We start from the raw sequence: 13,135 nt of genomic DNA on the forward strand, positions 1-13,135 counted from the left end.
CATATACCAGGCAGGTCTCCCAAGCTCTGACTCCATGCCAGGTGCCCCTTGAGCACCCACCAAGTTCCACCCTACATGGAGGCTGCTCCAGCCGGTGGACAAGATAAACACACATGAGGCCACACAAACCGTGAGATGGCAAAGACTGGTGCCAAATTATGTGGCACAGAACTCTAAAGAGGTTTGGACCCAGGTGAGATGCTGGGACCTGAAGACCAAGGCCTGGGCTTTGCAGGAAAGCTGGAAATTCAGCTGAACCTTGACAGCCAGTCCTGCAGAGAACTGCCTGAGCAAAGGCGAGGAGGAGAGAACTGGCAGAGACCCACTACTGGAGAGTTCTGCAGAGACTTGGGAGCCGAGCTAGATGGGAGGCAGGAAGGGGCCAGGCTGTGCGTGTTTGTTTGGAGGGGTCGGGGCTGCTCTCAAGGCACTGTGGAGCCACCAGCCTCCCTGGGGCAGATGAGAGGAGGAGGCTGCCTGCCTCCCACAGGCCCAGCACACCCAGGGCCCTGGGGCCGGGAAGTGGCATTTACACAGGCAGCTCACCCAGTACCCATTATGAACAGACTCTGTGTTTTGCCAGGACCTCTGATCTCACCCTAGAACCTATTCCTCATAATATCTAAAGACAACACTATTTCAGAAGGCATCAGAGCTCCCCAGAACATTCTGTGCCCGGGGAAGGAGTGTGACCCCCACTTCCCAGAGACAGATGCAGGAAGAGCCTGACAAAGCCTGACCCACCCCTCAAAGGAAAGCAACTGGGCAGGTCCTCCTTAGCACAAGGGAGGGGGGCTGGGGCTGTGACCTGCAGCCATACCCCCCCCCCACTTCCCTCCGCGCTTGGCATAGAAGCTTCTGGACTCCTGGCAGGAGGGAGGGAGAGAGGGAGTAGGGTATAGGGGAAAGAAGTGGAAGTGATTGCCAGCGATGGACTTTAAGAAATATTCAGCAGACAAGTGAGCCACATCCCATCACACCATTCTCCAACCTCCCCAACCGCTCATCTTGCCAAACACCTTTTGGGGAGCTTGCTGGACTCCCCTGGCACACAAGGGCGGCAGCTTAGGCTTGTCCAAATATCTACAAGCTAGTTTGTACCCTTTGGCTTTAAATCTCACCTGCACAGCAGGGTACACAAAGGCGGGTGTGCCAGGCTCAGAACGCAGTCCCTCCCCCGCCTCTACCCTGCTCCTGCCTGCTGTCCGAGCTCCTGGGGAGGGGCAGAGCAGGGTAGTCCGCCCACGCGGATCTGCTCATTCCAACCCGTCTCCACATCCTGTCCACTCTCCCTCCTAAGTCCTTTCCCCCACGCAGCCCCATCGCCTCACCCCTGCCCTAAGCTGGCTCGGACACCTGCCCTGGCTTCCTTACTCACCTCACCTCTAACCTACTCTCTGGTTCCAGTGAGCAATCGCAGAGGTTCTTGTGACAGGTTATCTTCAGAGAAACATAAACATGCCATTTCTCTCCATCGAGGTTCTATTGTGCTCTACCCCTCGCTGGCTCTCCAGCCACCAAATGATCTTTTCTATCTGCGGGTCTGACTGTGTTGCCCTCTACTCAATATTCTTTAGTGGCTCCCGTTGCCTTTAGAAGAAAACCTACCGCAGTAAGGCAATTCCTCATCTGCCCTGTCCACAGACATCCAGCCTGCTCTTTCTCCCTGAAAGCACAGGCCTCCCGCTCACATCTCCAGGCCACACCCCATAAGAAAGGGCCCCTCTGCAGCCCACCCTTCCCCCAACAAGCTCCTATGTGCAGGTCCAGTTCAATTTGCACACTAGTCCCCCAGGACAGCTGCCTCACGAGCACAAGGCTAAGGGTCCCATTCGTGTTGCTACCACAAGTGTCAAGCCTGTCCATCTCCAATGTCTTTTTGCTTTTGCGTCCTCACTGCCTACACCCCCATATCCAGGACACAATGGGTACACGGTGAATGTACACTGAGTCACACAGTCGACCCAGGCCAGGGGCCGTCTCTCTGCCACTCCAGTGCTACAACATTTTCTCTTTGCTCTCAGCCTCAGTCTTTCCTCAGGTCCAGATGGAGCGTGAGGGTAAAGCCAGTCACCTGTGCAGGCAGGAATGAAGAACGAAAGGTCACAGGAGAGAGCACTCCCCAGTGGCAGCCTGCTATCCAGGTAAGGGTTTCTCCCTGGACCCCAGGCAAGAGCGCCCTAGGTCCTCTCTGTGCCTCCCACCCAAGGGAGGCCCAGGGGAGGGTGGAAAGCACAGGCCAACTCTTAGGGCCATCTGGTACACTCTAAGCTTGGCTCCTTCTGTTCTGCATCTAGAGCCCTGGTCCCCTTATCTTGGGGAAACCCACAGGAGAGGCGTGGCTGTCCTCAAGAAGCACAAATCAGTTACACATAAGGCAACTTGGTGGCCTTCCAATGGTGATGGCCCTTGGATAATCAATGGCAGGGGGGTCTCATAAGGTCACTCTGCAAGGTGACCATGGACTGCAAGGCTTCAACTGCTCCTCTATTCTCCAAGAGTGTAGGCCACCATCCTTCAGGCCAGAGTTGGTGCCCACTGCCTGCTAGGGCACACAGACTCTTGAAGGGACGGCAAGAGGGGAGGACAGGAAGCTGGCACTCAGTGAGTGCCCTCAGCACACTCTATGCCAGGGGTCCTCAAACTTTTTAAACAGGGGGCCAGTTCACTGTCCCTCAGACCGTTGGAGGGCAGGACTATAGTTTAAAAAAAAACTATGAACAAATTCCTATGCACACTGCACATATCTTATTTTGAAATAAAAAAAACAAATGGACAAAAACACCCGCATGTGGCCCGAGGGCCGTAGTTCAAGGACGCCTGTTCTATGTCATCTCACTCTACTGCTACATTTGAGGTGAGTGTCACTTCCCCACTCTACAAATGAGGAAACAGAATGAGAAACCTCCAAGCTTGTCCAAGGGCTACCAGACTCAATACCCATATTCTCTTCTCTCCACTTCATCAGGGTGGGGTTATCTTTATATTAGTGCAATTGGATCCAATTATAACCTTCCCCATAAGAGAGAGAATGACAGAAATGGTTTTGTCTTCTAGGTAAATGTCATTCTTTGTACTCACAACAGTCAAAAGCACAAACTGAGTGCTTATTTAGATGATGATGATATTGGCAAATATACTAAGAGTTTATTGTGTGCCCAATTCATTTATTTTATTTTAATTAATTTTTTTTTTTGAGACAGAGTCTCACTCTGATGCCTGGGCTAGTGCCATGGCATCAGCCTAGCACACAGCAACCTCAAACTCCTGGGCTCAAACAATCCTCCTGCCTCAGTCTCCCAAGTAGCTGGGACTACAGGCATGCACCACGATGTCCAGCTAATTACGTTTTTTATATATATATATATGTATTTTATATATATATAATACATATATATACATTATATGTACATATACATATATACAATATATATATGTACAATACATATATATACAATATATATACATATATATACGTATATATATGTACAATACATATATATATAATATATATACACATATATTTTTTACTTGTCCAGCTAATTTCTTTCTATTGTTTTAGTAGAGACGGGGTCTTGCTCTTGCTCAGGCTGGTCTCAAATTCCTGAACTCAAACAATCATCCCACCTCGGCCTCCCAGAGGGCTAGGATTACAGGTATGAGCCACTGCGCCCGGCCTCAATTCATTTAGTTTAGTGCTTGCAATAACCTTATGAAGAAAATAAGAAGGCATTCATCTCCAAATCTGCTTTTCTCACTGTGAAATAAAAAGATTAAATAACTGTGACCAAGGCATGCAACTAATCAACAGTGAATATGGGATTGTTTCCTGAACTCCTTGGCTAGTTTTGTTTAGGGAGCCATTCAAGCATAATTGTAAGAATAAGTAAATTAGGTAAATGTAAAATGGGATACAAATTTATAGGTGAACTTGTTATAGTTTTAAAAATCTTTTTCAGTAACTTGAAATCTTAAAGTTATTTTATGTTAAAGTAAATAATAGATATTTACAGAATGTCATTTCTAAGTTAAAATACTGAAATACTAATTGCTGAACATAAGTTTAGAGTGTATATGCTTCGACATCTTGTGTTGTATGCTATAGAGAAGATAAATATGTTTGAGTCTGTTAATAAACATGAAAAATTGAGGAAACATGTTTCTAGAAATTATGAAATAGTGAATGTTAATATAAGACAGTTCACAATGCTTGTTAATTTTTACTAGAAATTAAGATCACTTAGGATTTAAAAATTCTAATATAAATTAGATAGTTAGATAGAAGTTTAGTTAATATAAAGGAACTAAAAGTAGAATTAATAAGGGAAATGACTCTGTATGTAAGGGAAGTAAGGCATGTTTCAAAAAAGAAGTTATAAAGTAGAAGAATGTGTTTTGGTTAAGGGAAAAAGAGACTAATTTTGTTCTAAAGTAGAGTGAATGGTTATGTGGCACAATGAGAAAGTGGAAAAGTAGAGGACCAACTAACAGATATAAGGAAGTTGTAGAAGGGTTGTGAAGAGAAAAGATTTTCATGTATGGTCAAGTGGACTAAGTTATTATAAATTTTTTTTTTTTTTTTTTTTTGGTAAACCAGTCTTAATGTCAAAAGTACACTGATGTAAAACTAGAATTTAGTCCTCTTCATTAAAATAAAGTTTTCTTGGAGTATCAATCGGTTCTTAATAGGAAATAGTGAATGATTTTTCTTTACCTTTTAGGTAATTGTCCTAGGGAAGAAAGATTCTGTCTTTTAGCAGGACGATCCCTGTGCTTCCCATTATCTTTATTAGGTCTTTGATTACTTAAGAAGAACTAAGTCTTCTCTTTTAAAGAGCTAAGAAGCTAAGGTTTTTTTTTCTTACAACATTTGCCTTTTATATTTGCCTTTTGAAGTCTTTTATTACTCTGATTAAATAAATGAATGTTAATTCAGTGACTTGTGATCCTATTTTGATGTGTTTTAAACCTATGATATTTTTGACAAACTTCCTAAAATCAAATTCTAAATTAAATCTTTTCGACTCTGAACCAACTCTGAAACATTCCAGAGGACCCTGGAACATCTCAAAGGGTCTGTAAAAGAGAGATATTAGACTAATTAGGCTTATTTGATATGTTAATTATGTGGGAAACATTATCAAGCTATGAGCTATATTTGCATGGATATGTTATTAATATGTGTTTCAAAATTGTATGAAATTCCTAGTAATCTGATATGTCATCAGCCATAATTTAAGTTATTATGTTAAAATGTTGTATGCCACAGAAATAACCACATTTCCTTGTCATTATGTCATTAATATAATAAACTCTCATCAGATCTTTAATTATGGTCAATGTAAGTCTCGTGGTCCATAGTTAATTGCTTTATTCTATTGCTTCATAAAAGCTTTTTTGTAAGCAACTATAATCTTAAGGTGCTTCATCTTCAAGGGGATTCATGAAAAGTATTCTAACAAGTACAGGTTTCTGATAACTTTGAGATCATACCATTGGACTGGGTAAGAATTTCCAGAAGTCTAATAAAGAAACTGACAGGTTCATGAAACTGCTAACCAAGATCAGACAGAACAAGAATTAATTACATGAGACTGAATGAAATGAAGAAAAACCCATAATTGGGTTTTACAGCTTTTTAATTTGAAACATTGCTATTTCTTTTAATGTTCTGTTTTCCATATTTCAGAAAACTTTTTTCTTTTTTTTTTTTTTATTTTTTTATTTATTTTTTTTTTGTGACAGTCTCTGCTGGAAAGAAAACTTTTTTCTTTTAAGCTATCTATAGTTTACAGTAATTTGGTAAAGTATACTCTCATGAACAAAAATGAAACATTTACTTTTTCTCCCTACATGATCCCTCTGGAATTCAGAGACATTCATGAGTATTCTTATTTTATGTCAATACTATCATCTGCATAGATTCAACAAGAATATGTTCTCTTTTTAACAATATACAATTGGAAATACTGGTTATATTACCAAGGCTTTGACTACAATACCACATTTGAGAATGCACATAAAATAAATTTGTAGGTACTGCAAGATGAAGTCTAAAATCTGCCTTGGTTTGGCTTCCTCGCCTTGGGAGGTTGTTAAAAATCTAATCTGAGATGTCTTACCCAAAGTTCCATCAAAGCAAACCTAAAAAGAGCCTACATGGCCGGGCGTGGTGGCTCACGCCTGTAATCCTAGCACTCTGGGAGGCTGAGGCGGGCAGATTGCTCAAGGTCAGGAGTTCAAAACCAGCCTGCAAGAGTGAGACCCCGTCCCTACTATAAATAGAAAGAAATTAATTGGTCAACTAATACATATAGAAAAAATTAGCCGGGCATGGTGGCGCATGCCTGTAGTCCCAGCTACTTGGGAGGCTGAGGTAGTAGGATTGCTTGAGCCCAGGAGTTTGAGGTTGCTGTGAGCTAGGCTGATGCCATGGCACTCACTCCAGCCTGGGCAACAAAGTGAGACTCTGTCTCAAAAAAAAAAAAAAAAAAAAGAGCCTATGTGGTAAATCACTATTCTTGCTTCATTTATGTAAACAATCAGGCCAAGCTTGATAAGGCTAAACATATTTTGCAAACAAATTAGTCTTATTCTGATTATCTTTGATAGAAATGGGGTGATTATAGAGAGAAAAATTATGTTTCTGAAGAAAAACTATGTTATACCTGTGATTAGATTGTAGCCCTGTTCATCGTTTTCAAGTTTTTATTATCTACCTATAGAATGGACTGGATCCTGAATTATTCTAGTTTGCTCCAATATCGGGCTATTCTCCAACTGGAAACAACTGCTCTGTGTTTACAGCCCTATAAGCTGAAGCTGGACAACTCAATGTAAATTTCAAGGGGCAAGTCTCATGCTTGATGTGTGAGTCACCAGAGAGTTCACCAACATGCCCAATGCCATAACCAAAGACATTCAAACTGCAAAGCAGGACGAGAAGTTGACAACTGCACTCCATGGACAGTTTTTCCCAAAACATCAGAACAAGACTTCCTATCATACTGAGACTCTGACCCCTCTTGATTTTTCCTTGCTTATGCCTACTTTTTTGCTTGGCAGGATACTGCTGTAGCTAGAATTTCATAATCAGTAGCTTCTATGGGGAATTTGATGAAATGTTGGATCTGTTCTGCTAAACTCAGATCTTTACATGACCTGAGGGATCCTTCAGTTGATCTGGTGGGTAACTTCGGCAACATCCCTAATTTCAAAAAGTACTAGAGATCCCTATAATAGAGTCAGTCTTCCAGACTCACTCATCCTCACTCCCTGCTTTAATTTAACCCAGTCATGGGGTACTAAATAATAGAATTGCTATGTGCTAGTTGAACGGGGAGGTGTCTGTGCAGTTGCTAACGCCTCTAGTTGCACATGGATAAACACACTAGGTATCATAGAGATTTAGTTGCAAAAAATTAACAAACAGGCTACTTTCTTAAAATATGCAAATCCCTTAGCTGGCTGATTCTTTGATCTATTCAATTTTAGCTGGTTTGGTTCATGGGGACCCTGGCTAAGGGGCGTACTCTAAACTCTTGATATTACCCTCCTGAGAGTCCTAACAGTGGCCTCCCTGTTGTACTATATCCTCTCAAATAAGTCTTGCTAAATCACCTCTCTCCAGCTGCAATGATGAAAACTCCAAGAAATGCACAATAATGACAACTAAACTTATGAATGATGGATTGAGACTGGAAACCCAAAGTGATGGTCACCGAGAGTAAGCCGATGAAGTTTTAGCCACATTCTCTCCTATGCAAGTGCCTAACCAAAAGGGGACAATGATGAAGTACATTTACTTGTAGGAGGCCACTGGGTTGGGCTGAGCTCCCCAACTAGGCCCAACAGACCAAACCAAAACGGAATCACTCTTGCCGAAATTTCACGCCACTAAGTCAAAACTAAGTTGTTCATCTGACTTTTCCAAGAAATTAGAAGAAAGAGATAATAGCCAAATCCCCAAATATGCCAGTTTTAGGCAACATGATAAGGAAATGCCCTCTGCTTCAACCTTTACAAGGGATTAAAACGACCAATCTGCTTTTTGTTCTGTTTCTGCTTTCTTCAGCCTTTTTAGGTCTATAAAGCCAAATTCCTCTGCTCAGCTCATCAGAACACTTAATCTGTTTGATAGAGTGAGGTGTTGCCTGCCTCTAGAATCACAAATAAAAGCCAATTAAGATGTTTAGCGCTGTTGTATTTTGTCTTTTGGCGAGTAACAGGAGGAGGAAGAGAGAGGCCCCTTATCTGAGTGTTGGCTGGTAAAGCAAAACTGTCTTTAAGTAAAGTGCTTTGCTGTCAAAGAGGACAGAGTTTGGCAAGACAGGCTTTTTGAATACTATCACCCTGAAGGCCTGACACCAAAATGATTGGCAGTATCAGTCTAACTCTACCATTTGGGAGGAAAAAATTTCCTGGTGCGATTATTGCCCTGGGCAGAGTAATTCCTCTACCAACAGCAGAATAAATGGGCAAACAGAGAGGGGTAGGATGGGAGGCCAGAGAAGCCAGGACAGCTGTGAATTCTGGAGCGATGGGGGAGGGGCTCTGGGGTGAGGGTGTGGTGGGGCTCCACATGTCTCCTCTCTGGGCCTCTGCTTCCTTATGTGTCAAACCAGGCCCAGAAAGGACAGTCTCTAATCCCCTTTTCAGGTCTGACAACCATTCAGGAGCTGGACAGCAAACAGCTCTGGACCAGAAAAATGGCCGCGAGGCCTATGCGTGTTGGGTGAGCCTGAGCCTCCATTAAGGCAGAGGCTCAGACACGGAAACCACCACAAGCCTGTCAGGTCTCATGGTCTAGTGACCAGACCCTGCCTGTCCTCAGCTCCAGACTCCCCGCCCAGCTCCCCAGGAGTCCTCCCGACACAGAACTAGCTTCTAACACCCCAGCTAGTCAGTCAGCGCTCTGCAGTCACCACCACAGCCCTTCCTCCCTCCTTGCTGACGGGCAGTGAGGTCACGGGATGGACAAAATGCCTTCCCTACCCCTCACACCTGACTGACACCCCCGTCTGAGTCAGGAGGAGTCACAGCACCCGCAGAAGGTTCTATCGCTCTCATTCCCATTTGCAGTCCTGTGAGGCGCAGGCCACCGGCTGCCACAGTGTTCAATGGGCTCCTGCTCTGGACCTGGTCTGTGCCAGGTAGCACAGGGGTACAAGCAGGTGACACTGTCCATGCCCTTGAAGAGAAAGGGAAGCAAAACCAACACCCCTCACTGTCACCCAAACACACACGCCTTACAAATCTCATCTCCACAGCTCTGCACAGGCCATTTTTCCACCTGCAGTACCCTTTCTCCCCCACCCACTCTCTACCTGCCCAGGCTCTTGAGGGTTAGAAAGAGCTGGGGTCAATAACCTCCTTCATTGATTGAGCCCAGGAGTTCAAGGTTGGACCGAGCTATGATCATGCCACAGCACTCCAACCTGGGGGACAGGGCGAGCCCAGGAAGGGCTGTGGTGGTGACTGCAGGGCGCTGACTGACTAGCTGGGGTGTTAGAAGCTAGTTCTGTGTCGGGAGGACTCCTGGGGAGCTGGGCAGGGAGTCTGGAGCTGAGGACAGGCAGGGTCTGGTCACTAGACCATGAGACCTGACAGGCTCGTGGTGGTTTCCGTGTCTGAGCCTCTGCCTTAATGGAGGCTCAGGCTCGCCCAACACGCATAGGCCGCGGTGACCATTTTTCTGAAAACTAAATAAATAAAAACCTCCTCCAGCATCTGTGTAATTGTGTCAAGTTACTTATCTGTTTAAAAAAAGAAAAAGACAACATCCATAGCTCAGATCTTTTCTCGAGTAAAGATTATACATAATAATAGCCTGTGAAGGCCCTTAGCAAAGTGCTAGCATAAGGCCAGTGTGTAATAAACAACTACTTGAATGAAGGCCTCTGGTGACCAGATTAGCCCGTGACTTTCCCCTTCCCTGAATTCCTACAACAAGAAATGGCTGAACCACTCCTCTGGCCCTTTTCAAACACAGAGTCTTACTGTTGCCAATTTTCCTTCTTGTGTGCAGCTCGGTTTTCCCAGCTGCAATGCAAACAATGCTTTGTCACTCAACAAATATTTGCTGATTGATTAGCCAGTGAATAGCAATGAAGGTCAAAATGGACACAATCAATTTCCCAAACACATGGTGAGACAATAGGAGCTGCCTGGAATAGGAAGGGGCAAGCCAGGGCCTCAGAAAGGAGGTCTCTGCCCCAGCGCAGCAACTGCCCTAGAGAAGCGACTGCTCAAGTCACTGAAGAAGTGAGCCCTATCCAGTCGGAGGGAATGCATGAAGCCCGCTGAGCACAGCTGCAAAATCCTTCTCTCTCCCCACGACCTTCCACACTCTCTCTGCTCCTGCACCAAGACACTGGCACCATCAGCAGAAGGCACTTGTCATACTCGCGCAGCCCAGTGTGGGATGAGAGCATCCCTCTGCAGGCCCTCAGCCAGACTTTCTTGAGGACCTCAGAACACAGAGATGAGGTGGGACCAACTCTAGCCACTCGGCAGGGCCTCACCAGGAAACACTCCTTCGCAGTGGGGTGGAGGCCAATCTTCATCATGGCAGGCTGACACCAATTTCTGCCAGCGCCCTCCCCCTACAAGATCAGGGTTAGGGAGCTGACTCACACCAACAGATAAGAGAAGACCTCAGTTTCCACCTAAATCTCCCACCTCCCATTTACCCTGGTTCACCTCCACAGACTTTGATGCTTCCATTTTCCCTCCAGGGGTTAAATTTTGCTTTTGTTTTAGTTTTTTAAGGAAAGGCTCCATGCACTGGGGAATCCCTTTTGGAAGCGGCAACCGTCACCCGGGCGCATGCTGGGTCAGTACCTAGATATGTAATTCATAGGAAAACTCCGGGTTGCAAGAAGCCAAACACATGAGTCAGATGGAAGCTCATCTTTCCCTCCAGTACTCTCAAGTAAGAAGAATCTTCTAGAATGAGTCCATCTGCAGCCATTAAAGACCTGTTATAGCCTCAAAGTGGAAAGTGGTGGGAAATTTTTATGATGTTCTGACTCACAATGTCCCCCGAGATTACCTCCCCATAGGTGTTCCAGTTCCATGATCCATTATCTTCCTCCCTCCTGCCCTGACCAGACGTGTTGACATCACTGAAATGGTGTGAAAGGCTGTTCACAGGGGCATGTGGGCGAATATAACTCAGTTCATAAGTTTTGTTTTAAAATAATTTCCCAGGACTATATGGCTAAAAGACATACACATCTTCCATCTAGCCACTCCAGGAATCTTTGCATGTTGCTCAGGAAAAGGAGGCTGAGTTTGAAAAGTAACATGTACAAAAGGCACTATTCTACCACAAATAGTTGAGCCTATCAAGAAATACCAACAGCGCAGAGGGGAACAATGGTTCCAGTTCTCCTTTCTCTAGAAAGGGGCCTATTTCCTAAGATGCCCACAGTTCTCATTCAATGACCATTTCAGGGCAAGAGCTCTTGCTGGTGCCCCAGCACCATCATCAGGAAGTAGCTCCATTCAAAGGCAGCAAAACAGACAAATCCCTATCGCCACCCCACTCCTGCCCCCACATACTCACTACCTGGGTTAGGTAGATGTGTGCCACCACAGGGATCTTTATATGGTAGAAAGGAAACAATGAGAAAATATAAGTCCAGCACTTAGTAAGGTGTCTGACAATAAGCACTCAGTAAATATTAATTACTATTATTACATATCCTCAGCTCTAAGTCTTACATTTTTCAAAGTTTAGCATGTCTGTAAACATGTACCTTAGAATCTCTATACCCTATAGGTTTAGTGATTTTCTCATCCTTCTACCCCTCGGGCTGTCAGAAAATGAATGGTGTGTCTCACAATTGATGGAATCTTGGAATCAAGGAAATACGGTTTTAGTGCCCAAACCAGTGAGTGGGAATATGGAACAAAGGCCAAACACCAAAGGGCTCTGGGTTCATGGGGTTAAAACAGAAGGGTGTGAGTGCCCACAGACAAGGAGAAGAGAGATGAGGATGTGGCCCAGAAGCTAATGAACTGGAGGCAGCAAGTCAGGAGAGGCCTGGAACAGACAGGAAAACTGCCAGGCGAGCCTACCCACATCAAAGATAAAGATGAGAAAGAACGTCTACGTACCACCTGGGCCAACTAGCCCAAGGGATGGAGGGGGGTCGTGGGGGCGGCTAAATCAATGTGCTTTTCTCCCCAGCACGATCAATCTACGGCAGCTGGGAAACTTGGTAGGAAGGCAACGTGAGTCCCTTCTGTGCGCGAGGAGGAAGGGGATTCTCATAAGACTGGACTAGAGGAAGCCCTAAAGGTATCCAAAGAGCATAAGGAACAAAGGAGACCCGCTTGCAGGGATGGGGACAGTAACCCAGGAGGGGACGAAGAGGGCAGGCTGAGGATGTCTGGGGGCCCAGGCCGTGGAGAAGGAGAGAAGCCCGGGATGCCAGCCAAGAGAAAAGACAAGGGAGGAAGGTGAAAGTGGGGGGCGTGGGATGGGCAGCGCGGCAGAGGCGGGCGGAGGGGATGGGACGGCGGGGGCGCGCTCCCGGAGGAAGGGGCGCTCAGCGGGGCAGGTGGGGGGGTCGGCCCGAGTGGGCAAGAAGCGGCGGGGCAGGGGTGGGGCGGCGGGAACGGGGCAGGGGTCGTGGGGAGCGGGGCAGTGGGGGGGGGCGGGCCGCCCCCAGCCTCTCACCTTTGACGTCGCTGGCCAGCGCTTTCCACGTGGGGGCGAAGGCTATGCAGTGTCCGCACCAGGAGGCGAAGAACTCCACGGCCCAGGCGCTCCGGGAGTCCAGCACGGCGCCGCGCACCGTGTCCGCCTGCAGCAGCGTCAGCGGGTCGGAGGGCGAGTACAGCGCCGAGCGCCGCGCCGCGCGGGCGCCGGGCACCAGGAGCAGCAGCAGGAGCAGCAGCAGCAGCGACGGCGGCGGCCCGCAGGAGCGGCCGCACCTCCTCATCCTCGGCGGCGGCGCGCACCGCGGCGCTCAAGTTTCGGATGAGTGGGAGCCGGGCGGTGCCGCCGCACCTCCGGCCTCCGCGGGCGAGGAGGAGCCTGCGGCCCCGCCCCGGCCCCGCCCCCAGGCCCGGCCCCGCCCCTGGCCCCGCCCCCGCCGGCTGGCCCAGGGGGCCCCGGACCCGG

At 46.6% G+C, this 13,135-nt stretch overlaps 1 protein-coding gene across 1 annotated transcript in view; it reads right to left on the bottom strand.

The window, feature by feature from the left end:
• The window catches only part of QSOX1 (quiescin sulfhydryl oxidase 1), a 45,331-nt gene extending 32,306 nt beyond the window's left edge, over positions 1–13,025 (bottom strand). The window contains exon 1 of the mRNA XM_020284341.2: positions 12,689–13,025. Coding sequence (XP_020139930.2) covers positions 12,689–12,953 — 265 coding nt within the window. The 5' untranslated portion in view covers positions 12,954–13,025. The remainder of the gene's footprint in view (positions 1–12,688) is intronic.
• Between the last annotated feature and the right edge of the window lie 110 nt (positions 13,026–13,135).

This window comes from Microcebus murinus, chromosome 23, assembly GCF_040939455.1.
Source record: "Microcebus murinus isolate Inina chromosome 23, M.murinus_Inina_mat1.0, whole genome shotgun sequence".
In the NCBI taxonomy this organism is placed as follows: domain Eukaryota; kingdom Metazoa; phylum Chordata; class Mammalia; order Primates; family Cheirogaleidae; genus Microcebus; species Microcebus murinus.